This window comes from Eptesicus fuscus, chromosome 8, assembly GCF_027574615.1.
Source record: "Eptesicus fuscus isolate TK198812 chromosome 8, DD_ASM_mEF_20220401, whole genome shotgun sequence".
Classification (NCBI taxonomy): Eukaryota; Metazoa; Chordata; class Mammalia; order Chiroptera; family Vespertilionidae; genus Eptesicus; species Eptesicus fuscus.
Genome location: NC_072480.1, coordinates 79,383,377 through 79,411,293, shown reverse-complemented (window position 1 = coordinate 79,411,293; position 27,917 = coordinate 79,383,377). Strand labels below are relative to the sequence as shown.

Here is a 27,917-nt window from a genome sequence, read left to right as displayed (position 1 = left end):
GCTCTTGAACAGCATCTGCAAAGTCACTCCACACATCTGCATGGAGAGTGCAAGGATGTGTTCTCCCAAATGAACAGAGAAAAATAAAGACAGGGATGGATGTGACTAATAGAGTTACGTGTCCATTTGGCGAGGAATTCATTTTGCAATCTCATGATCTTGTAGTCATTACATTAATCTCTGGCTGTTGTTGTTTTTTTTCTTTGCTTTGCTGATTTCTGCTACATATTGAAAGGTCAAAAGAGATACAGAGATATAAGAGAAACAACTTCACCAATATAAGACTTGAGGTAGTTGGCAGACTCCAAGGGTTATGAAAGTGTCTCCTGGGGAAGAAAGGCTCACAACTTCCTGATTTGCCTCAGGACCACTATAGTTACAGTGAGGCTGTCCAGCGCTCCAGGCTGAGCAGACAGAAGAAAAAAAAAAAAAAAAAGGCTTTGCCTAAGGCAGTTGGTGCATTTTAGGAGAACTGCAAGCTCAATATGGCTGATGGAGTGTGTGGTTTGCAAAAACTTATTTTCCCCCGCAAACCAGTGTCTATTCAGGCAGTCTTTAGTTTAGGCAATTTCTCCACTGTCTAGGTGCAAGCCAGAAACCTGGGAATCAAATACTCCTCACACACAATTGGTGATCAAGTGATGTTAATTCTACTTCTCACACTTCTGAGTTTCTGCATTTCCAGTGTCACTGTGAGAGTTCATAAAATAAGTTGTTCCAACTTCTCTCCCTGTTTCTTACCACATTTCTAATAAAGCCACTGGTTTATTAGGAGGGGGGGAAACCTGATTAGTCCCCTTCTCTACTTAAACTTCCCAATGTCTTCTTGTTGCCTAAATCCCTTCGATTTACACATTAGACTGTGCCATTTGGCTAGTGAACATCTCTGGTATTGTTTCACAATACCTGCCCTTTTCACTTTCTCATTATCCAAACCAAAATGCACCTACACTTCAGCCATATGGAGCGTGGAGTTCTCCTAAAATGCACCAACTGCCTTAGGCAAAGCGTTTGTTTAATCTGCCCTCTCAGCCTGGGGTGCTGGCTTCACTGCTACTAAGGTAGCCCTGCGAATGTGCCTCACAGACCTGCACCTACAGGGAGTGTAGTCAAGCAAGGGTGCCACCTGTTGAGCTCTGACTGCTCCTCAGAGCTCCTCCTAGACCATGACTTTAGGAGCCGAGATGCAAAGGCACATCTTTCCTGGAAGGCATGGAGTACTAAGGCAGACAATGGTGTCATCTACCAATGGCCCTACACAGTAGTCAAGAGACTTCCACCAAACTTCCCTTCCTGCCCTGCTTCACTCGGGGTCAGACGTGTGGTCTGAAAGCTTCACCAGTTTCTCTTGAATCCCTCTACATTTTATCTCACAATCTACCCTAATAATGTTCTTGCACAATGAATCCTCTCTTAGCACCTGCCTCTCAGAGGACTAGGTCCCAAACTAACACAGTGACCATCTGGTGAAAGCCTACTTTTTATCTGATATGTCACTCCTCCACATGTACCTTAGGACCCCTAGGTAAAACATGATAGTAATATATTATCCTATCTAATAAAAGAGTAATATGCAAATTGACCATACCTCCACTACACCCACAAGCCATGTCCACCAGCCAATCAGGAGTGAGTATGCAAATTAACCCAACCAAGATGGCTGCGTCCATGGAGCGAGCAGGAGGTTTGGGTTTCCCTGGCAATGGAGGAAGCCAAGTGGCAGGCCCAGGCCTCCACTCAAGGCTACAAAGTTTCAATTATAGAAGATAAATAAATCCCAACAAAAATGGCGGTAGCCACGGAGCTGGAGAGAGCAGGAGGCTTGGCTTGCCCCCGGAGATGTAGGAAGCCAAGTTCCCACAGCGCTGGCCTGCCTTGGCCTCCACTACAAAGTTTCAATTATAGAAGATAAATAAATCCCAACAGAAATGGCTGTGGCCACAGAGCAAGCAGGAGACTTGGCTCCGCTCAAGGCTACAAAGTTTCAATTATAGAAGATAAATAAATCCCAGATCCCAGGGCCTCCACTTGGGTCGCCAGGTGGTGTGGCCAGCCTGCAAAACACCACAGGCCCCTCGTCCAGGCCGCCCCACACCCCAAGGGAACCCCCACCCTGATCCAGGACACCTTTCAGGGCAAACCAGCTGGTCCCCACCCCCACCCGTGCACCAGGCCTCTATCCTATTTAATAAAAGAGTAATATGCAAATAGACCATCACTCCAACAAACAAGATGGCTGCCCCCAAGAGGTCAAAGATGGCTTCCCCCATGTGGACACAAGATGGCCACCACAAGATGGCCAGCAGGGGAGCGCAGTTGGAAGGGACCAGGCCTGCAAGGGAGGGCAGTTGGGGGCGATCAAGCCTGCAGGGGAGGGCAGTTGCGGGGGACCAGGCCGGCAGGAGAGAGCAGTTAGGGGTGACCAGGCCTGAAGGGGAGGGCAGTTAGGGGTGACCAGGTCTAAAGGGGAGGGCAGTTAGGGGCAAACACGCTGGCAGGGGAGCAGTTAGGCATCAATCAGTCTGGCAGGGGAGTGGTTAGGGGGTGATCAGGCTGGCAGGCAAAAGCGGTTAGGGGCAATCAGGAAGGCAGGCAGGCGAGCAGTTGGGAGCCAGCAGTCCTGGATTGTGAGAGGGATCCCAGATTGGAGAGGGTGCAGGCTCGGCTGAGGGACACACCCACCCATGCACGAATTTCATGCACCGGGCCTCTAGTAACTAATAATAGTAGTATATTATATATTATAACTAATAATAATACTGTTCATATTAGAGATGTTAATATCCAGGTCACCCCTCTATCCTTTATAAAATGTCATCACACTTTCTATTACACTGCATTTGCTCATCATAGTGATAGTGTCTCACACAACATCTCTGTACCCATAGAGCTGAGCACAGGAGTTGGCCCACAACCAAAAGTAGTCCATCAGTCACTAGAAAAAGCACATAGTACATGCTCAATAAATATATGTTGAAAGAGTGAATGAGTAATATTTACCAAGTAAATGAATGCACAAATGAATAGCACACATGTGTGGAGAGCAGTGATAGAAAGCAAAGGTCATAAATACCAGGAAGAAAGAGAAAAATATTTTCTTTCCTTGAAGAAATAATGGATAATGAGCAAATTCTAACAGGTAAGCATTGTAAAAAAAAAAAAAAAAGACCAAATTTCCCTATAGACATTTCAAATAATAGTATAACTGTAAATCAAGTATTTGAATTTTTTTAAAATTTTGCTATGTTGGACTGCTTTAGTGGTAATGCTGTCACTAGTTGTTATACAGTAGAAGATGCATTGGTTATAGTCTGGAGGTTCAAGAAAGGTGAATTTGTTGTGGGGAACATACAACCTTATCTCTGAATGAGAAAGACATGAATTGGCAGAAAAGACTCTACAAGAAAAACACCACCCACATTTTAAAATATGTTTTTATTGATTTCAGAGAGAGGAAGGGAGAGGGAGAGATAGAAATGTCAATGAGAGATATCAGCTCCTTTCTGCACAACCCCTACTGGGGATTGATCCCGCAACCCGGGCATGTGCCCTGACCTGGAATCAAACCGTGACCTCCTGGTTCATGGGTTGATACTCAACCACTGAACCATGCTGGGCAGTCACCCGCATTTTAAATGTTATTGCAGTAAAACTGTGTTGTCAAGAGCAAGGTACTTTTCATGGAATGTGCTAGACCTATAGTTTAGCCTCTACCAGTCATTTATTTAGGGTGATGCAAAATTTTAAGAAATGTTATTTAATCCATGATGTATCTTCATTTGCAATTTCTCATTTTAAGAAATGAAAGTTGGATATAATAAAGTTTAAAAACTTGGGCTCCAATCCCAGTATTTCCCTTTGCTAACTGTGTGACTTTGAACAAGGAACATAAGCTGCCAGAGCAGCGATCTCCTATAAAAGGAGAATAATAATAAAACTTCCCAAACAGTGTTTGTGAAGACCGAATGAGATAATAAATGTGCATGCCATGAGAACAGCGGCTGACACACAATTGCTGCTCAATAAATGCTGGCTGAATCGACAGCCAGGGTTGTAGTAGCATCTAATGCATTTTAAGTGTCTGAGATGAATTTACAACTTGGTATTTCTCCAAAATTAAAATCTACTTGGAAAGGTTTCCCATAATAACCCTCTCTTGCTCTTGCTGAACCCACTCATTCTTTCGGGCTGCATTCCCTACTCCACATTTGAGAATGGCTCTTCTTTTGCAGGCTCTGAGAAATTTCCCCAACATAGTTTCCAGTGTGTAAGTCATCCTGCCACCAATTAAGCTGCTGCTACTATGGCAGAGCTTAGTCCACCTTCAGGCCTCATAGTGTAGCCTTCCATAGACATGTGTAGTTATAAAGCTGTATGGACTGCCCAGCTCTCTGTCTTTTTCCACGTTGCTTTCTTCCCCCATCCATGTTCCTATTCTCCAAACCCTCACATCCTCTTCCTCTTCACCTTCCAAACACCTGTCCCCTGGAAAGGATCCAATGAACTATTTGCATTCAGAATCTTTCAATAAACTGAACTAATATTTATGGGACTCCTACTCTCACCAGGCACTGTGTTTGGTCTTGTCAGAGATGTTACATTCTTTAAAAGATAGTGTATTAGGACATATAAATAAACATAAACACAACTCTATTAGGAGAAGTTGAGCAAGCAGGTTGACTTGTCCCTGTGGAAGAAAGATGAGTCTTCCCATGCTAAGTGTATCACCAGCAAAGACAACCACAGACTCTGCTGATGTCCAAGAAGACCCTAGGGGACCATTCCTTGACTTTGACTACAGGTAAAGGTAGTGGCTTTAATATATGCCCACAGATTCTTTCATACTCCTTCCTTTAGGAGGGGGAGCTTAGTACCACCCCAAACCTTACTTAGCGTGGCTGCATGTGACTCCTTTGTAACAAATAGAAAAAAAAAGTAGACTTAACAGTGTGTGACTTTGGATACTTGACTGTGTCTTCCTTCTTGTTCTTTCTCTTGGGTTAATCACTCTAGAAGAAGTTAGCTACCATCCCATGAGGAGAGAGCCGTGTGCTCAGGAGCACAGGCCTCCCGCCAATAGCCACGGAAGTGGGCCACCTTGAAAGCATGAGCTTCAGCCCCAGTCAGGCTCCTGAATGACTGCAACCCCAGAAGAGTCTTGGCATCATTCCTGATTCATAGAAAACTTGGAATAGCAAATACTTTTTGTTTGTTTTAAGCTATTTAGTTTTGAGATAATTTGGTACATAGCAACGGATAGTTACTAGTAGTACAGAGGAAACATGGATGCTGTAATGTTTTGGAGTTATTTAGAAGTCCCAGGTGATATGTTGTGTTTAAAGCAGCTGAGTTTGTTGTGCCATCAACTTTGGAACCTGGAAATGGTAGAAAAAAACTTTTTTTTAAAAAAAATGCAAAGCTATTGTTGACTCTCATCCCAAGACAGTATGTGAGCCTTGGACACAGGTAGCTTTGAGGACCAAAATAATGGCACCTTATAATCATATAGCATTTCATGCCTGATGTCATTTGCTCCTCATAACAATCCCACTGGGAAAGTAGGAAAATTATTATTCTATATTTCATAGGTGATAGAAAGTGAATCGCCCAAGGTTTCATAGATAATGATATGGGCAATTTAGGACCCCTGAATTTCAACTGAACATAATTTATTTTATATTATACTCTCTGCATAAATCTATTCCCAAGCCAATGACTATGTTAGCGAATAAAGGAGTTAAATATTTATGGATTATTCTTTCTGTGCCAAGAAGTGTACCAGATATTTTACATACTTGACTTAATTATCCAATGACGTAACTCTTGTTAATATCAGTTTTCAGATGAGGACTCTTGAGAGAGAGGAAAAATAATAAGAAACTATGAAAATCACAAGAAAATATCAAAGTCACTATCATTCAATCTTAGTATTCCTATCCCTAAAATTCTTGCAGCTATAACTTGACATGATATAAGTCTGTATCATTCCTAAGTCTTGCCTGGACTACCTTAATAATTTCTTAATTTTTTATCTCTGTTTCACTTTTCCAATCTGCTGCCAGAATGATAGTTCTAAAATCACTTCAATGTGACTCCACTACCTATAGGATAAGTACTCTCTCTTGCTCTCTCTCTCTCTAGGACTGCTTACTGTAGCTTCTAACTCCTAATGATTTCTCAGGTCGGTCTCTCTCTCTCTCTCTCTCTCTCTCTCTCTCTCTCTCTCTCTCTCTCTCTCCACTCCAGAATCTTTTCTAAATATATAAATCAGCCTTTACTAATGGTGGTATCACTTCCTAGAAAAACTTCCTTACTTTTCCTGTACATCTACTTATCAACAATTCAAGTTAAGTACCACCTCTTCCAGGAAGTCTTCTCACAGGCTAAGTTGGATATCCCTCTTTTGTGCTCCCATAGCATGCCCTGTTTTCCTCTGATATGGCATTTCCCATCTTATATTAGAAGTATTTGTCTTTTATTATCTCTAATACTAGAATGCATTATTGTCTCTAATATTAGAAAGCAGTGTATTCCTGCTATGCATTGGCCCCTTGATGCACTGAAGATATAGCAGTGAACAAGATCCAGAAAGTCCTGGCCTCTCTGACATTTTTTGAAATCATGGATGAATAGGTGGAAGGAAGATAGATAGATAGATATAAATAAATAAATAAATAAATATCAGGTAAATATATACTTGGTAGAGAATTAAAATAGGATGATGTGACAAATAATACTTAGGAGATATTTAAGCTGTGTGTTGATTGACAAAAAAGAGTTAGACATATGGTGATTGGTGGAAAATACATGAGGAAGAGATTCTAGATAGTGTAAAAACACAAGTTACGGTAAAAAAAAAAAAATGTTTGGTTGTTTGAAAATCAGAGCAAAGGCCAGTCAGTATTCCTGGAGTAGAGTAGGCAGGGACAGATTGGTTTGAGCTGACACGGAGAGGTGGGTAAAGGTCAGCTCTCACAGGGCTCTGTGAGTAGCATGAGAAGTTTGGATTCTCTTCTGACCACAGTGGGAAACTTTTGGAGGATTTTCAGTGGAGAATAATAAAATATGGAGTATATTTTTAAAAGCTCATTCTGGCTGCTATGTGAGGAAAGGCATATAGAAAAGCAAATGGGTCCACAAGGGGCAAGTGAGGAGGCTGCTGCAGGGAGTCCAGAAAAGATAGCGATCAGAGACTTGGACTAGGGTGCTGATAAAGGAGATGGAGAAATGAGGACTGATTTGAAATATGTAAAGGCAGAGTCTAATCTATCAGAGGCAGGACTTGCTGATAGATTAGATGTGGAAATGGAGTGAAGGAAAGGAATTAAGATTAACTTCTAGATTTTTGCCTTGAGCAACTGTATAAATGATAGTGCAGCTTAAAATACGGTAGATTCGGGGAGAAGGCGTTGGAAGTTCTTGGAAGGAAGTCAAGTGTTCTCTTTTTAATTATACTAAGTTAGATATGTGTTTTGGACATCTGAATAGGGAGTCTGGAGTTCCAGGGGAGAAATCAGGGTTGAATGTATATATATATCCATATTATGGATGTGTATAAATGGATAGATAGATCGATAGAGCATATTTGGATTAGATATCTTCTGAAAAAGTATGCTGACAGAAAAGAATAGAGCACCAGAAATGGTCTTTATAAGGCCCTTTGTGACCAAGCATTTTTGATAAGCTTTCTAGGCAGAAATTGTAGAGAAGGTGTTGGGGCTGGGCAAGGACTTGATGCCTGTTCTAAGTTTTATACATTTTTTCCTTGAGGTTGGTCCCACTAACTCTTATCCTGGTGCCAGCTTCGGTACATGGCTTCCTGCAACTGCCAACATTAGTGCCACCTAATAAGTTTCCAGCTTTACCCATTCACAAAGTGGCAAAGCTATTTTCTTTAGAATGCTCTTCCATAACCCTGTCACACTTTAAATATCTATACATCTAAAGTAAAAGAGACAATTTCACCAAGGGAAATTGGACATTTTATTATAGCTTGTTGTCCTCGACAAATTATGTAAATAATAATGCTTCTGATCACAGATGTTCCATTTTCCATAACACCTCTGTAATAAAGCCCGAAGCCATAGCACCAGCAGATTTTTTTTCCTTTTTTATTTTGCTTATCAATGAGAAAATAATTTTATCTTTCCCCTCAAATTAATCTCAGAATGTGAAAAAATAATGTATGTTCCTGGTTGTATTTTAATTTTTTAATATTTTGGATATAGTTCATTCCTAGGTGGATATTAATTATCCTACACATGAGTTTAGAATATTTTCATTAAAGGCATATGATTCAGTGAAAAAAAGAAATGGTTTTTCATTTATAATTTTACATGTTCCTAAAGCAAAGAGATTCCAAATGTTATTCATTAATAAAACAAGTTCATCTTCCTGAGAGAATTAGAAACATCTAAGTCGCTCTATCCTTTATTTAATTTTTTTAGAGACACAAAAATGACTCAGCACTTAATGCTTTAGTCTTTCATTTGGCATTTCAATGTTCTGTCTTATATCATTGTTAGCAGCTTTATGGGTGAACTGTGGTGGTTTTGTAGCATGCTAACATGACTTGGCTGAGCAACATTTCCTAGAATTCTCTTCCCTGTTTTTGGTTTTGTCTTTTTACACTTGGAAGATCAGTGCTTTTGTGTCTTACACACCTGATTCCCCTGCAGAATGCTCATTTCAACTGAGCTGAAGGTAGTTTACTGTCATCCTCAGGGGTTCCAGCTCACACTCATGAATTTGAGCTTGTTCTTGTCTTGCTCTTTCCTGCTATATATCTGTTTCCCTGTCCAACAACCTGTTCTGCAGGCTTCCAGCTCCAGCACCAGATGCAGTGCTTTAGACAGTGCTTAACCAGTGCCCACAACTACCTAAGGTCAAATGTGGCGCTTCTCTCTCTCTGTCCCTTTCTCTCCTTTAAAGGATACATCTAGTCCCCAGGCTCTAGCTTTCACTTACTGAGCTGACTTAAAAGTCTCCATTTTAAGCCATAGTTTATATCTGCATTCCAGGCCCATTTCCAACTACCTACAGCACACCCAATGGTACTTTGCTGAAGTGTCATTATTTCAAAAGCAATGTATCTAAAATCAACTTACTAAGGTACCTGCTGGTCTCTATCAGTATTCCTGCCAACTCCCAGGCTGGAGAAAGGCAGGAACCCTTGACTCTTTCTCTGTTGCCTTATCAGTAATGACTGTCAAATGGTTCTTCTGAGCCCTAGAGAATAGCAGGGGCCAGGGAAGAAGTTCAATGGGTGGCACTCAACTTTGTTTAGAGTTCTGTTTTTCTCAATTTCCACATACTATTTATTTTAAAAGAGGGTTCTGCAGTGTAATTTTGAGCTCTCCTGCAAAATCCTTTCCTCTCTGCATGTCACATGTCACCCTCTGCCCTTCTCACTGCGGTCATCTGTGGGCTGCAGGGCATTCTCCCTCATTCATGGTGAACAATGGTAAGAAACTCCCTCACTTCATTCTTATCCCAGCCATCATGTGGTCATCATGGTCTCGAAACAGCAAGACTCTCCTGGCCAAAATCAACTGCCACCTCCTAATTGACAAACCCTCTAGACTTTTTTGGTCATCTTTCTACTTGACTCTTTCCGGTATTCAGTTACTCTGCTCTGCACCTTCCTTTTTGAAATGTATTTATATTTTACTTCTGAAGTACATATCTCTCTTGTACATCTCCTATTTAGAAAGGAAATATAAAATGTGTCATTACAAGAAAAAGTTCTGACTTCTCTTCCTTTGTCACCCTGTGTGTGCACATGTGCACACACGCACACGTATATATGAATGTGTGTTTATTCTCGGTTTTTCCCATATGCTCTCCTTAAATTATCTCATTTATTCTATTGTCATTCACTTAAATAATCTCCTGTGAGAGATGACTCCTGAGTCTACACTTCCAACCATCATCTATTTTGTGAACTCTAGTCCATAGACCTAAATGCCCATTGGCACCTCCACCTGAATGTTCCCAAACCCCTTACATTGACCTACCTTAAATGGAACTCACCCTTGTTCCCCAGCCAAGATTTATCTCATCCAAGTACATTTTTCTCATTATTCATGAGTGTTCTAATCTCTCCCTTCTCTCATTTTTTTGCATGATGTTATATAAAATCACTTGCATATATTTAAATGTTCTATTATGCTTATCTCTTAATTTAGTCTCTTAATTTAAACTCTAGGCTTCTTGAAGGTAAGAATCATACCATTCACTGGTCCTATATCCTTGCAATATCTGGATTTTAGCTAGGCACAGCATGAAATTAAATCATTCTCAAGAATTGGAGCTCTACAAAAGGAGGACACGCCAGAAAATCATATCCATCTGCATGTAAATTCAATTGTAACAGACATACGTAATTCATCTTCTTCTTTGAACACTACTAATAGAAGTAATTTTAAAGCAAAATACCTATTAAAAAGGCAATGTTCTAAACTAAATTTTAAAAAATATTACTTAGAACTGTCTTAAGAAATTTCTTTAACTGTATGGTTCTGTAAGACTTGATAATATATCTATCTCCACCTTTAACTCTATGGCCAGATGATAAGGACATTATTTATTAGACTACAGTGACTCTGTCTCTAAAGATAGCTGTTTCTTGACTCTGAAAATAAGCCAGAAACTGGAGTAGTTGGGGAAGCTTGTAAGTAGAAGCCAGAAGCAGGGCTTTCAACTCCTTCTTTTGATCCCTAAGGTCAGGACCACCCATAGGGGTTGCTATTGACCTTCTACCAAGTGGCAAGTGGTGGAGGGAGGAAGAGTCCTTTCCACTTTTTCATCCCAGACTCTCAGAGATCATACATCAGTTATTTAATAACCTTTCTCTGACTAAAAATCATAACGAAACTACTTGTTCCCTGTCTGTCCTCCAAAAGGATAACAATGGGTGACTCAAGTGGTCCATACATCTACAATTATTCCAAAATATCTGAAATCAATGATTTATGAGCACTAAGCTAAAAAGACAAAGAAATCATAGTGGAAAAAACTATGATGGTAAGGGAGCCTAGAAATATTTTTGTGTAAGAATATATTTAACTTGTCCAGCTGGTGTGGCTCAGTTGAGCATTGTCCCAGGAACCAGGAGTTCACTATCCAATTCCTGGGCAGAGCACATGCCCAGGTTGTGGGCTCCAACCCCAGTAGGGGGCATTCAGGAGGCAGCAGATCAATGTTTCTCTCTCATCAATGTTTCTAACTCTTTCTCCCTCTCCCTTCCTCTCTCTGAAATCAATAAAAACATTTTTTTAAAAAGAAAACATTTAACTTATAGATTTTTACATTTTTCCCTTGTCTTTTTGTAAATCCACTAGAGGCCTGGTGCATGAAATTCGTGCACAGGGGGAGGGGTGTCCCTCAGCCCAGCCTGCACCCTCTCCAATCTGGAACCCTGCAGAGATTGGGCCTAAACCGGCAGTTAGACATCCCTCTCACAATCTGAGACTGCTGGCTCCTAACCACTCACCTGCCTGCCTGATTGCCCCTAACCACTCCCCTGCTGGCCTGATTGATGTCTAACTGCTCCCCTGCCAGCATGATTGTCCCCAACTGCCTTCCCCTGCGGGGCTGGGGGACTCCAGCTGGATGAGGCAGGGCTGAGGGGACTGGGGGACTGAGGTTGGATGAGGTGGGGCTGAGGGGACTGGGGTACTCTGGCTGGATGAGGCGTGTGGTGCCTGCCGCCCCCTGCCAAGGCTGAGGGGACCTGGGGACTCCAGCTGGATGAGGCAGGGCTGAGGGGACTGGGCACTGTCATCTTGTGGCTGTGAGTGCCACCATCTTGTGAGGGTATGACAGTCAATTAGCCTATTCCCTCTTTATTGGTTGTGGGTGCCACCATCTTGCGAGGGCATGAGAGTCAATTAGCATATTCCCTCTTTATTAGATAGGATAGTATATGGAAGTGGGTGTTATTTCTTCAAGCTTGTCTGACTCTGGGCCTAAAGAGGCTAAGCTCAATCTTGCCAGTCCCAGCCTCCCCTTGATGCCTTCTCTATCCCACTTAATGATGTCCTTTATATTTCTGCCTCAGCACCTTCCATCTAAATCTCTCACAGGTAAGATTCTGATAGTTGCAATTATCTCTGGGAAAGTAGACAAAGTAAATTTTTCCTCTGTGAAAGAATATTTTTGACAATTAGCTGGCAATTATGTATGGGAAGAAGGTTATCACTTTGAGAGGAGAAATCAATTCCCTGAAATCACATCATAAGGCAGGCCAGGTATTACAGCCTGTCACATTCTCTCATGGAAATGGAAAAGTTACTCACAATTAGCAGAGAACATTTTTGAATGATATTCACAATTTTCATTGACTTTAATCACTCTAATCCTGTGTTGGCATCAACTCTAATTAAATAGTTGAGGGGGAAAAAAAGACTATTAATTGTTGAGCATTTATTGTGGATGAGATATTTTAATAAAAAGATCCAAGAATAATCCTACTTCAAGGTTAAAAGAGAAATTACCTGCATAGATAGTAAAACAATCTGTTAGGACAACAAATCCATTCTTGTTACGAATATCTGACTCCTATGGAGCAAATCATTTACTGTCAATTCCTAGAACCATACACTAAAGAAAGTGTTATAAACATGAAGAGAGAAAGAATAATTAATTTTCAATAGAAATTGGACAGGCAAATGTCTCTAACCTTCATTCTTGATCAAAATGTCAGGTACTCTTAATATAATTTTTAATCCAGACTTCTTCCTATGCTTAATAACAATAAAATATCCTATCAGGTGTTATCAGATTTAAATAATCATATATACCTAAAAGGGCTCTACAAATAGAACCCAGAACAAATAAAGTTTTGAGTGAAGAAAGTAGTTTTCTTTGGGAAAGGACTTAGAAGGCAAAGCTCCCATGACTACATTCATCAAAACTTCCTGCTCATAAGAAGGTGCCTCATTCTGTTCAAACCTGACTTCCTCCTGGATCCTGAGTCTGTCTTTCTTCCTTTCTTAAGTCAGGTTCCAGGCTACTCTGGGCACTAAGAACTGTACCTGGAGCCCACATTCCTAGTGACAGGTCCTTGTTGTGCCACTACCCAGCTCCACATCACTGACAGCTGCTCAGAGTGCTCCTGACCTTCATCACTGAGTTAGAGCACCAATAATCTTTCTTGCAATTTGAATGGACCAAATAATTGAAGGATCACTCTCTGGAATCACAAAACTTTAGTGTTTAGGCATTTAAAAATTACATGAGCACTTTAAGAATGGAACATTAATTTGTCATTCTCTCCTAAGTGATTTAGAGCCTAGCATATGGTGGGTCACTTAATAATTTGCTAAACTATTGACCTAATCAATAAACATCCTGGTTTTCCTTTACCATGTCATGTTGCTTCACTGCAAACCTCCAGATCATGAGTGGATCAAATTTTACCAACAGATTGAATCCTTTAGATTCACTATAGAAATATCATTTGCATATTCTAGAAGGTTGGCTAATTCATTATTTGTTACTGTGTTTCTTGGTAGTTAAACTTAAAATAAAAGATGCCTCTCCAATGGATACATATATTGAAAAAGCATTGATAAGTCTTTTACTTGTACTGATGTTTTCCTGCAATACTGGTGTGAGAGAGCCTGATCGCTTTCTCTTCAGATTTAGAAAGGGAACAACAGATATTGCAACTACATTTCCTGACTGTAATGAATCTCTCAGATTACATTTTGACCATAGGAGGCACACTTTTACCTTCAAGATTCTTACGTAATATGGACTAACAAAATTATGACATCTATTTCTAAGGCTAAGAAATAGAAACCTACATGGTTGGCTTCCAAACCTTCTCAGTATGGAGGCTGCTAAAAAATCTGAAGCTCCTTCCTAGTCAGTTGCCTTTAAAATCTAAAGCTGGATTTAACGTAAGAGAAACTTTAGAGCACCCAGGAAAACCATCTACAAGACTTAAATGTCCTTTCTCATATAGACATTCAAGGACAATAGATTCTAATTTAATAAGTTGTCTGCTCATGCAAATCTTAGCTATATGTAAGTTTATCTTATTTAGCACCAGAAAAATGTTATAAAATGCAATCTATTATTTAAACTTTATCCATTATCAAGGAAATAAAATCAGAGGTCTGAAACTCATCTACTTAAGGCTACTATAAGATCTTTTAGTAAGAACAGAAAAAAGTTTGGTGGCGATGGTTTTAGAAATCAAAAAGAGTAAAGTGCACATGCTATCCCATTCAGTGTCTTTAGAAGAAAGGGCACTTAAATAAGGAAGAGAACAAATAGATATAGCTCTAGAGAGCATAATAGCACCAGAGGAAGCAGGTAGAACTTTGAACTAATTGTGTCCTGAGCTTGAAATATCACCCACATTTTTGAAAGATAGCTTTATAGATTGTATCTGACTACTCAGCATGAATAGACTGGGCTTTTTCTGTGACCCTAAAATCTATAGAAAAATCACATATTTCCTATTTGCTGTTAAGGACTATTAAGAGTGATATATATGACTATAATGATGCTTATATAAATTTATATTCTGACTGAGGTCCAGATTCTGGTTCCATCTGGCTAGTCTTAACACAATATAGAATGGTCTCAATAATATTAGTGCAAAGAAGAAAATAAAAACAAATTTTCAAAATGTTTATAGTTAAGTTATAACTGAAATAACAGTGATTAACATTTAAAGAGGTGTTATCCTTATCCATGGAGAGCATTTATTTTTGAGAAAACCCTTCCAATTAAAGTTGAGTATTTATCAAATGTTGTGACTCAAAGTTAGATTTAATTAGTTAATATTGAGATTGGCCTGACTCTGGTATGAGCAGAAGTATATAGATGCCTGAGTAAAAAGGATACACATGCTTTTAAAATGGTAAAGTGAAAAATGCAAATGGGGAAGAAAAATGAGTTCCATGTAATCAGAATGGTTAAGCAATTCTATCCAGGGATTTGCAAAGAATATTGGGAGAATGATTTTAGGAAAGTCAATCAGCAGCATAGTTTATTTTATTTTATTTATTTTTCAAGGTTCATAAATCATGGTCTTTGGAGAGTAATGTGCTAACTACAGGTGAATGACAAAATACAACCGGTAATCAGAGAGCTAGATAAAGTGAGAAGCCTGGATAGGAATCAGGGTGTAAAGACCATATGTAATTGGGAGCATTCAGAAAGTGTTCTTTCTGGCATTGCAAGACTGAATATCAAGCTTGAAGCTGTTGCATAATAAAAGGACTTGGAGCAGAATGAGGATAGTCTTTGGAGGCTTGTCTTTATATCCCACTGCTGGTTAATAAAATTTTGGGTTCTAAACCATGAGAAGGCCTGAAGTTTGTGAGCGTCCAGAAGCCCAAACTTTGGACAAGAAACTAGAGTTTGTTATGAAAAATTCTGGGGAAATCCTATAGAAGAACTACTGGGACAGCAGAAGTATTGTTATCTCAACAGTCATCTAACCATTCCTTCAGGGCCACTTCAAGTTTAATTTCATTAATACAAAATGATAATTAACACTTAATGAGGAAAAAACTTCATGTCCAGTACTGTCTAAGCAGTTTAATGCATTTGTTGGTCTTAAAACTCAATCCTCACCATAGTCAGTTTTGGTAAGCATTTTTATAATCTGTTATACTTTACTAATATAAAGACTAAGCCACAGAGAAGTCTTTCAGTAGCATGTTCAAGGTCACACAGTTAGAAGATAGAGCCATGATTGAACCCTAATGGTTTAATTTCAAAACCACTTTACTGCACTCAATCCTCACTAACCTCTCCTGATGGGCCAACCAGATGCAATTTCTTCTTCCTCTGAATTCCAGCGACATTTTATAACTCTTATTCTTACCATATCCCATGCTGATTTTAACTATAATTACTTGACTACTTGTAAATCCTCAACTGGATTATAAACTTGTTGAGAGCTATACTTATCTTTGTATCGCCTTCTGTTGTCCCCAAGGCCTATCTTTTTTTTTTTTTTTTCTAGGTGTGCTTTTTGTTTTGTTTTGTTAATTCTCACCCAAGGATATTTTACGCATTGATTTTTTTATTTTTTAGAGAGAGGGGAAGGAAGGGGGATAGACAGACAGAGAAACATTGATGTGAAAGAGACACAGTGATTGTTTACCTCCTGCATGTGCCAGGACTGGGACCAGGGATTGAGCCTGTAACCAAGGTACCAGCAAACAAGGTATGTGCCCGTGACCTGAATCAAACCCGTGACCCTTCAGTTTGCAGGCCAATGCTTTAACCACTGAGCAAAACTGGCTAGGGCCCCAAGGCCTGTTTTAATGCTCTATACATAGAAGATGCTCAATAGACTTTGGCTCTGGGACTGCATCATATGGGCTGATTTGTGCACTCACACAACTACCACACCCACATTATGACAATCCCAGCTAAAATGGACCCACTCAATCCTCTCCCCTACCCCAAAAAGAGGTGGTAGAGAGCTGGATTGAGTAACACAGCTAAGGGCATGTTTTCATTCCCATCATATCTCCTCCCCCTACTTTCCCAACAAAATTGACCTATATGAAGCGAGGTCCTTCCTTTATTTAATTCAACTAGAGGCCCGGTGCACAAATTTGTGCACTGGTGGGGTCCGGCTGGCCCACCCCAATGGGGGCCCATCGGGCCAGGCCAGTGGGTAGGAGGGGCCTGAGAGGTTGTCTAGCTGGCCCCATCCCTGATTGGGGTGGGGGCAATCAGGGGCATGGCCAGCGTGGAGGAGGGGCAATGGGTAGTTGGCTGGCCAGCCCCACCCCTGATCAGGGTGTTGGGGGCTGATTGGGGTTCAGATCAGGTTGGTTGGCTGCCTCAGTGCGCCTCATAGCCACCATTTGTTCCAGTCATTCTGGTTGTTCTACTGTACTGGTCACTGGACTTTTATATATATATATATATATAGATAGATAGATTCCTTGGCAGTCCATGTTCCATGATGATTTTTAAGAGATTAATATTCTACTAAAGTTTGGTTGGAGTAAAAGTCAATGGCAGCTAAATATAGTTTACAAATAAGCATACTCTAATTTCTAGTGAACCTTGGTGAAATGTGTGAGAAGAGATTATAGCAGACCCAGAATAAGTACAAGTGCAGAAGCCTGGCCTATTCAGGTGAGGGTCAAGTCTCCTCTAGAACCTTGCTAAGTACCTCTTATCCCTGTTGGCCTGAGAAGACACCAGAGTTTGTGATCTGTATTCACAACATGCAATAAAGTTAGAGTAAGTTTTTTTCTCTACTTCCTGCTTATACAATCAGTTTTACCCCTCTTGCCCCAAGTATTAAGCATTTGGAAAGTCCCTGGTCTTTTTTTTAAGGACAGAATAAAAGGCCTCCAGGACCTCTCTCCTCTTATAGAACCTAATTGTTAAAAGGGTCGAAAAGAACTGGGTCACCCAGCAATAGAGAAGTAAACACTAAAGAAATATTTCACAGTCAGTCTTCTGCCAGCTGAAAAATATAAAACAGTTAAGGAAGCTAAACATCAAAGTCATAACATAAGCGAATGTTAGAATTGATAAGACTTGACTACTCCATATTCCAACTCCCTGTCAAATGAAGATGTTGAAGCTCAGTGAGGGGAAAGGAAGAACTGATACATGCCACAATGTGAATGAATCCCAAAAACATTATGTTGAGAAAAAGAATGCAGAAGGAGAAGAATTCATACTGTATTATTGTATTAAGTTCGATACAGGCAAAATTAAGCTATGGTGACAGAAATCAGAAACTGTTTGCCTGAGATGGGGGATTGACTGCAAAGGGGCTCAAGGGAACTTTTAATGGTTGTGAAAATGTTCTCTATTTTAATTGTGCTGGTAGCTACATGGTGTATAAACTGTCAAAACCCAACACATTATATACCTGAAACCTGTGGATTTTATTGTATGTATATTGCATTTCAATAGGTGGATTTTCAAATAATGTTTTCAAGTGGTTAAAAGCCACACAGGGTGTGAGAAGCAGGACTGACACTGGAGTTCTGGTTGTCTGACTCTCAGCCAGGCCTATTGGGCTCCACCATCCTCCTTCCAGTTCTTTTCTCTTTCTTGATGCACTTTTCAGCACCAAGTCAGGTTGGTGATTGGTCCTAATGACTAAGAACTGAGAGGTTTCCATGGGCCTACAGTTAAATCTGGGACATTAAATTATCAGCTCAGAACCACTCTGGAGACAGCCATGACTCATACAAATTTCAAGCAAGACAAAATAATGATTACAAGTCCCCCAAGAAGGAGGAGGGTAGAAAATGAGTGAGCTAAGGAATATTAGATGTCATCAGTAATTCTAGAAATAATATGACAGAATGAAGGTGCTTCCCATTTAGTTCTTTCCAAGCCTGCCAAAGGCCTAATTTATTCACATACTGTAATTATAATGTATCCCTAGGTATGGCGTATATAGAAAAAGCATGCAAGTGAGACTTTGGGAAAAAATAGAGCTGTTAGAATTGCCTGTGCATTAGTGCTATATAGAGAGAGATATAAAGGTTTGTTTTGTTGTTTTTTTCTGTCTTCTCTGGAATTCTTCTCCCTAAAGGCCACTGTCTCTTTCATTTGAGAAGTTGGACACTGTTTCATCAGAGGCCTTTCACCAAAAGGGAGGGCTCTTGACAACAGTAGACTAGAATGTTCTATTAAAAACAGGGCTAAAAAAAAGAACACCCTTTGACCCACAGGCTTTGCCACATTCTCATCTCTATGCTGCTATAGGCACCTTATTTACAGTGTCTAAGAGTGCCCTGGGCTAGAAAGATTTGGTGACACTCCATGGTCTCTGCTTTCTAGAAGAGCTGTTTTGCACAGCTAGAATCATAAAATGGGACAAGCAAAGCAGTTTCCTTGGATTCTAGATTTTGCTCTTTATTCCAAACCTTTCCAAGCAGCTTACAAATGATTATCAATTAAAGAGAAATAACCTGACATACTTTGGGAAAGGACAGCTCTATTTTCAATACTATCTTATGTCCTGCTCATCTCAAAACTTTACTGAACTTTTATACTTTTCAGAAAAGAAAACTTTCTCATGAAAAAAAAAAATAGCACAGTATCAAAATTCCAAACCCTTTGGTTATGAAAATTTTCCTTTAGTGCCAGTAAACCACATTGAAAATTGCACAAAGAACATCTATATTTTCAGCCTTTGAAGTATTTTCATTGATTCATTGTTGTTGTTTTTCTTGTTTCTTGGGGTTTTAAGTAACTTATTTATCCTAAGTACAGAAGGTTCTTAATGGTTGGCATATCTCGCAAAACTATCTCAATTATTACTGTGTACCCCTCAGATAACTACTATTCTGAATGAAGGAACGGAATTCCAAAATATTTAAAGCAAATATATTCTAGACCTGAAAATTAGTCTAAACATTCATTCAATTACTTCACAAATAAATGAACATAATAGGAAACTGAATAATATAAAGGCTTTGTCTAGGATTCACCAAGTTGAAGAGAAAAATCTGCAAAAAGCAATGGATACCATTTAAGGCTTCCCATCAAAGGAAAAAGCAAATTTAGAAATTGCTGCTAAGTTCTGATCAGTCTGATTAATTCTCTTAGACACTTGTGTGTCATTCTCAACCAACTGAAGCATCAAAGTAAGTAATGACAACTTTTATATCCTTTATTCTAGGTAATATACTGTCCTAAGGCTTGAAGTGTTCCCTAATCTCAAATTTAAGTACATTACGTGGGAAATGGTCATTAGTCTATGGTTTGTACTCATCTGCCTTTAAATTTCATTTTAATCATTTGTACTAATTGACACACTAGCTCCCCTGGAAACACTGAAGAATCTACTAATAGGCAATTGCTTTAGATGTCAGTGTGATCATTTGCATTTCTAAACTCTTAGTCCTATTAGCTACTTAATATTTCTCTTTAACAATGGAGCAAAAATTGACTGCCATTTTCCTGTTTATGACATTTGCCAACAAAAGAAAAAAAAATCATCATTGCTACCAGTAAAGAGCACATACTAGATATGACATCACTTTCAAAGCATTTTAATGTGTTCCTGTATTCCACTCAAACAGAAGTTCCACCCCATGCATATCAGTGGTGGCACCATTACCATCATCACCATCTTCTTCATCAGCATCATCACAATTGTTGTCATTGGGATAGGCATGATAAGAAGTTGCCTAAAGGGATACTTGTGGAATAAGTCAAGTAGGTTTTACACTGTAATACTTTCCTCAGGCTGCCCTAAAAAAAGACCATAAACTGCATAGCTTAAAACAATAGAAATGTACCAGCCTGGGTGGCTCAGTTGAGTACTGTTCCATGCACCAAGAGGATTCCCAATCAGGTCACATGCCCAGGTTGCAGGATGGATCCCCAGTAGGGGGCATGCAAAAGGCAGCCAATCAATGTTTCTCTCCATCTCCCTTCCTCCCTCTCTAAAATCCATTTTTCAAAAACCAGGAATTTATCCTCTCATAATTCTAGAGAACAGAAGTCTGAAATCAAGATGTCAGCAGGGCACATCCTCAAAAAGCTCCAGAGGAAAATCAATCATTGCCTCTTCCAGACCCTGCTGGTTCCTGGTGTTCTTGGTTTGTGAAAACATAACCCCAATCTCTACCTACATCTTCACATGGCCTTCTTCTCTGTGTGTCCCATTCTCCCTTTCCTTTCTCTCATAAAGACACCAGGCATTGGATTTAGGGCCCACAATAAATCCAGAATAATTCCATCTTGATATTTTTAACTATTTATATCTGCAAAGACCCTGTTTACAAATAACATCACATTCTGAGGTTCTGGGTGGACATAATTTATTGGGACACATTATAGTTCTAATAAAATGGTTAAAGCTAATTGGGGAGTTGTTTTAAGAGTGTTAAGACTGAATTCATGATGAGAAGGAAAGAGTACTAGGATCATGAGGAAGGCATGGAAAATGGATACACATTTGCCCTGTTCTTGTCATCACTATTCACTTATCTATAAGGGAACTGATACTTAAAGAAGGTTTGTCAGTGCCCAAGATCACTCAGTGGCAAAGTTATACTAGAATAAAATCTACTGACTTAAAAGTCAGTGCGCTTTGCTCTACATGTTTTAATAATATTTACTCATCTCAACACTTTTACTGGAAATTATTAGTAAAAATATAAATATACGACATTGAACATTGCTGACATCTTAATACTTATGTTGTTTTAATTGGTCAGATTAGAATAGTTAGGAAGCATTTCAGTGGCTGATTTCCATTTTCAGCCCGAATAACGTAATTGGTATAATGCTAACCTTTCACCTGAGAACAAAATAAAAGCTGGATAAAGTTTAAAGAAAACATTTTGGAAGCTTTGAAGGTTGGTATAGCTGATGTTGGTATATGTTAAGGAAAGTATTGCTAGTAAGAAAGAAGGCCATTTCATGGTGACAAAAAGTGCCAATTTAATAGGAATACATAAAAACATCCTATATGTATAAGCATCTAATAACATACCTTTAATACATATTTTAAATAGAATTAAGAGGTCACTTAGGCAAATCCATATTTATAGTTAGAATATTTTAACTGCCTCTGTTTCTCATGGATATCACACAGATAAAAAATCAGTAAGGGCATAGGAAATTTGAGCAATATTGAGAAACTTAATGTAATTGATATATAGAGCCATTTACTTAATTATTGAAAAAGACACTTTAAAAAAATGAATATAGGATATTATCAAAATTGACCATATGCCAGGAACACAGAGCAGGTCTACACAAATTTCAAAGGATTGAATTCATTTAGAGTATGTCCTTTAATCATAGTAGAATCAGCACAAAAATATAAATATAAAAATATCCCAATATTCTAAGTTAACCATGAGTAAAAGAGAAATCACAGTAAGAATCCTATATAATAAAGAGGTAATATGCAAATTGACCCTCATGCCATCACATCACAAGATGGCTGCCCCCACATCATCACAAGATGGCCACCACAAGATGGCCACCCCATGTTGTCACAAGATGGCCACCCCCACATTGTCACAAGATGGCCAGCAAGGGAGGGCAGTTGGGGGTGACCAGGCCTGCAGGGAAGGGCAGTGGGGGTGATTGGGCTGGTAGGGGAGGGCAGTTGGGGGGGACTAGGCCTGCAGGGGAGGGCAGTTGGGGTGATTGGGCTGGTAGGGGAGGGCAGTTGGAAGGGACTAGGCCTGCAGGGGAGGGCAGTTGGGAGTGATTGGGCCAGCAGGGGAGCAGTTAGGTGTCCATCATGCTGGCAGGAGAGCAGTTAGGTGTCAATCAGGCCAGCAGGGGAGTAGTTTGGGGGCTATCAGGCTGGCAGGCAGAGTGGTTAGAGGCAATCAGGCAGGCAGGCAGGTGAGTAGCTAGGAGCCAGCAGTCCCAGATTGTGAGAGGGATGTCCGACTGCCGGTTTAGGCCCGATCCCCGCAGATGGGGCCTAAACCGGCAGTTGGACATCCCCCAAGGGGTCCCAGATTGGAGAGGATGCAGGCTGGGCTGAGGGACACCCCCCGAATTTTGTGCACCAGGCCTCTATTTAATAAATAAATATAGATGAAAATACCACATATTAAAACTGCTGGGATATATAAAAAAAAAGATGACTTGCAACATATAGCAAAAGCAATTTGTAGAGGCACATTGAGAGCCTTAAATGCATATATTAGAAAAACAGAAACACTGAAAAATTAATAACCTATACTTTGATGTTAACAAGCTAGGGGGGAAATGCAAATTAAATCCAAAGGGAGTAGGATGAAGATAATTTTAAAATGGTAGAAAGTAACTGTACATAGAGAAAATCACCAAACCCAACACTCATTCAACAAAAGCAAATAAATATTGAAATATTTCTAACAAAACTGATCAATAGACAAGAAAAGGAAGGGGCACAAATAAACAATGTCAGGAATGAAAAACATCTTCCAGACAAAAATAAAATTAGAGCATATCATGAACAACTATATATCAAGACACTTTAAAATTTAGATAAATGGGCAAACTCCTTGAAAAACAACATATTCAAACTGATCTAAGAATAAATAGAAAATATGAACAGTGCTCTATTAAAGAAATTAAAATTCTAGTAAAGATTTTCCCATCTGATGAACTCCAGGTCCAGATGGCTACATCAGTTTGTTCTTCCTAATACTTAAGAAATAATAGCAATTTACCTCAAACTCAATCAGGCATCAGAAATAGAGAGAAGACCTCTCAACTTGTTTAATGCTGTCAGCATATATTTTGATGCTAAATTGGACAAGAATGTTACAAAAAAAATTATGGAATGATGTAGCTCATAAACAAGGACACACACACACACACACAAAATCCAAACTAGGTATGAGGGCAGATGAAAGAAGCATGTGGGACAAGGCTATTACAATTATTTTCTTCATATTTCCCTCATTTCACTTTCAGAGGGAGCGCAGCCTTGTGCTTGAGGTAGAAAAAAAATGTGTTTATTGGAAAGAAGATTGCACAGTAGGAGAAGTACCCTTCTGAAGTCACATATAATTATTAAATCCCACCAGGGAAGTACTAAAAATTCATCATAGTACTCTCTGTTGGCAGTCTTTCATCCCAGGCCTGTGTGGTAACTAACTGAAATGAAAGAAGCAGAAGCATGAGTCACACTGCGAGATTCAGTCCCGGATCTGCCATTTGTTGGCAAGGTGCTGTTGGGTAAGTTGCTTTGTCTCTCTGATCCTTAGTGCTCTCATAGAAAACAAGGGGTCAATTTATTTATCTCAAGGTAGTTAAGTGGATTAAATGAGATAATAGGTGTGAAAATGGCTGGCACATATTCTGGCAAGTAAAGTTTTATATGTGCACATAGCACATTTCATAGACAGAAATTTTCCCAAGTGGAAGATACTGTCTGCATTAGTTATTTACATGATTTATGACACTCAAAATCACTGTCTACCTTTTTACATTACAAATATATAATATGTTATATGATAATATATTATTATTATCTATATTAAGAGTAATAAATATATGACTCTAAAAGATTACCATTTATTGTTGCAGCTACTTGCAATGTCCTGGTGTGTAGATTCAATGCATGTTAATTAGATTGTATATGGTGCCTCTTACAAAGTTGGAGAGATGATAAATAGACTATTTGGAGGAGGAGGGGACAGTAGTGTCCAATAATCAATACAAGCACTCTAGGTACTCTATAACAAATCAGAGAAAAAATTTTTTTGCAGAATTCCCTTGATAAAAGTACTCTAGGGTGGATCAGAGTAAAGTGAGTCATGCAAGTGTCTTTGACTCACGAGACAGCACAACATGGATGAAGAGACTGAGAATCAGTAACCAAATCTAGGCTTACATTTCCTCACCTACATCAGATCCCCTGTGACCTGTGTCTTTAAAATATCCTTGCAAAGAAATTTCCTTGCCTGGAATGCACCTTCCTCACATGCCTGCATGAAAAATTGCTACTCGTATTTTAAAATCACACATTCATTCCATCAAAAATGTTTATGAACCCCTTAATAGGCATGAAGTGCTGTGCTAGGCACCAGGGTTCTGATGGTGAGCAGCATCAGACCATGACTTCAACCTTATCTGTCAACTTCTGCACCAACACCCCTATAAACTTACCCTGGTTGCTTTCTCCCTAGCACTCAAAGCTCTAGGTGTTCACGTGGTATTAGAGAAGAATCTGTGTGTTTACATGGCTGTCCCCCTTCCCCACCCCCGACCTGCAGACAGCTCCACAGAGGCAGGGCTGGGTCAATTCATCTTTTATTTCCCAGTGCACACCTCGGAGTCTGACACATAGTGAAGCTCAATAAATGTTTGTTAAATACATAATTTATTATTTATGAAGCCTTGGTACAGTCAAATCTGTTAAATGATTCTGCTGATAAATAGGAGAGAAATGAAAACAATTACACTCAGGAACATTATATACTTTTGAGATATTCCTTGTGTGTTTTTTCTGTTTTGTTAGATTTCATTAGCAGTCCTAGCAGCTACTTTAAAAATGCCCTCAAAGCTAAAATCATTCACTTTTAAAGAGATGCAAAGTATAAATATAGGTGAAATTATGCCTGATTAGCCTTTTCAGGTTTAAAATCAGGAGACTTTCTTCTAAAATAATGAAATAAGCTTCCATTTAATTGGAAATACTTAGCATAAGATTTGCTAAGTTTCTATACTAATTAACAACATTCATCTAGAAATGGAAAGTGGTAGAAGACATTCATGGAATTTGACATAACACCAAAGTCTGGCACATCCTTCAAACAGAGATAACATTGTTTATTTAAAAACCCTTAGAATAGATATAAATGTTTCCTGAAGTTTATAAAAAATGCGGTGAACTGTCCTTGAAAATGAAAGAAGAAAGCCTATCATTATTTGTGCCCCCAAAGGAGAAAAAGCCATTCTTCAAATAGCACTAAGCAGACTTGGGAGGCTTCTGCAGAAACACTATCAAGGGAACTTTGGAGGTAAAGAGATGCAGTTTAAATGCAGAAACAATTAAAATGGTTAGCCTTTAACCATCATCTAAAAACCACAAACAAAAACACTAAAGAGTGAAAGTATGAAAGTACCTACTTGGTCTGATGTTTAGATCCTTTCAGGTGGGCGTGATACTGTTCTATTGAGTTTAGAGAGACACTGCAGATGGTACATCTGTAATTGCGCCTCAGACCTGTGGACAACAGACAGACCGCATTAGCTGCATCCTTGTCTTCAACCACCTGAATGAATTCTAGAATCTCCCAAAGTTAAGGGACAGATTATCTTAGTGGTTATCTGGTCCATCCCACCAACAACATTTTGATCCCTCCTTCCTGAGCCCAGTCAACAAGTCTCTTAGCAGAAGTATAACTGTGAATATGGTAGAAGATGCCTGCTCCATTTATGGGTGGCTGACATTATTAAAACATATTTTTTGATATAAAATGGTTCTGGAAAGTTTGTAACATAAGCAAAGAAGCAGTGTACTCTTTCTCAAGGCAGATAGAGATGGTAAGCTGTCTTATCTGCATGAAACTTGAGACTCCAGAGAATACCTATCTCAATTCCTACTCCACAACTACTACAATGGCAGAGTCAGAAAACAACTTACACATCATTCACTTGGGTTCTTCTTATACTCAGAGGGATCATATATTAATCTATTTCACAAGAAAGCTTACTTCCCACGAGAGAGTTTAAAAGAATGTTATCTATTTATTTACTTATTTATTCACTTAATTAGTTCATTAATAGAGGATCAATTTTGGACCAGGCACTGGGGAATTCTAAGATGAATAAGATGCTCTCTGTTTCCAAAGAGGTTATTAAAAATCTCGTTCCTTCGTAATATTGACTCTTCTAGAGTCAACATGTTAGAAAGCAGCTTCAACAAAACAACTTTAAACATTTGCCACAGCTCAGAGACCCACAACTGAACACATTCCTTCTGATGGTGTGTCCCAGCAGAGCAGAGAGAAAAGGAAACTCAGAGTTAAGATCTGAAACTTCAGATTTAAATCCTGGCTCCAATCATTCCTGGTTGTATGATCTAGAGGAAGTCATATAATTTCTTCCTAGCTTCAGTTTACCTTCAACTGCAAGATGAAGACAAGACCATCCACATCACAAGGTTGTTATAAGAATTAAGTGAATAAGATATATTAAAATTCTTAGTAATTAAGAGTTGTTTTTATTAATTTTGCTCCAAAATTCAATGTCTTACCATTGTAAAAACAAGGCTATAAAACAACTATAGCAATTTTTTTTTTCTGATGAATGCACAGTATTTTCTAAGAGACAAAATTCTTAATAGGAAAATAATGCACATTGTTAGCCCTAGCTGGTTTGGCTCAGTGGCTAGAGCATTGGCCTGTAGACTGAAGGGTCCTGGGTTTGATTCTGGTCAAGGGCACACATTGTTCGAAGAATTTTACGACCTGATATCTGGGTGCAATTATACAAATTATTTGACTTCTCTGTACTTCTGTTTTCTTATATGATTGTGGGAGGACTAAGGAAAAACATGTGTGAAAGAATGACTGACACATAACAAGTGATCAATATAAATTAGCTATTTTTATGATTTCAAAGAGATGTTAAAATGGAACTATTTCTGTCCCAATGTCCAGATGAAGCCCTAAGTTGAAGTCCTAAAACATAGATGCTAACTACACCCACATTACTAAAGTGAATATGAAGGTACAATTCAGGGCATCCAAAGGAAGTGATCAAGAACCAGTTTCCAGTCCCAAGCTGATCATTCACCACAAGTCTAAAAAAGAGATAGAAAGAAAGAAATAGGTAGAGAGTTTCTAAAAGGGAGCTATACAGTACTGTGAGTTTTACTTATCCTCCTCCATGTGAGCTGTGGGAAGAGTTCTTCTCTCTCTCCTGAAACCTATGGGAAAATAAATAGCTAATCACAAAGGTATCAAAGCCACAGATTTTTTGGGACCTTTTTGGGAAGTAATCTAAGGGACTCAAAACTTTCCAGGTACAGACTAATGACTCAGAGATGAAATAGACAACTGTTGACTCTCTATTCCCTAGGCTTAAGCAATGACTCCCAAACTTCCTTGTGTCGATACAGCCTCTAGTTATGGCACTAAAACGTAGATTCTCAGGCACAGCTTCTGGAGATTCTATAAGTTTTGGATATGGCCTGGGAATATACAGGAAGTTTCAGACTAGTAACTCCAAACCTCAACATACACACACACTTTAACAGGTACTGCCCCCATAGACTCATATGCCTTTTGGTAACCTGAATTTGTCAGAACAATAGGTCTTAAAATGTTATTCTATAAAAAAGAGCTGTGTTTATATCACTTTTGAATTTCACAGGTGTGCATGATTGAGAAAGTTACCATAGTCCCCAAACCCAGAGACTGTAAGTTATCACAACCAGCATGCATATGAGTTGTTTAAATCCTTATCTCCCCTTTTGTGCA

General features: G+C 39.1%; 1 protein-coding gene across 1 annotated transcript in view; it reads right to left on the bottom strand.

Moving 5' to 3' along the window:
- ZMAT4 (zinc finger matrin-type 4) overlaps positions 1-27,917 on the bottom strand; it is a 248,788-nt gene that overhangs the window by 15,722 nt on the left and 205,149 nt on the right. The window contains exon 5 of the mRNA XM_008143861.3: positions 25,561-25,657. Within this exon, the coding sequence (XP_008142083.1) occupies positions 25,561-25,657 (97 nt within the window). The remainder of the gene's footprint in view (positions 1-25,560; positions 25,658-27,917) is intronic.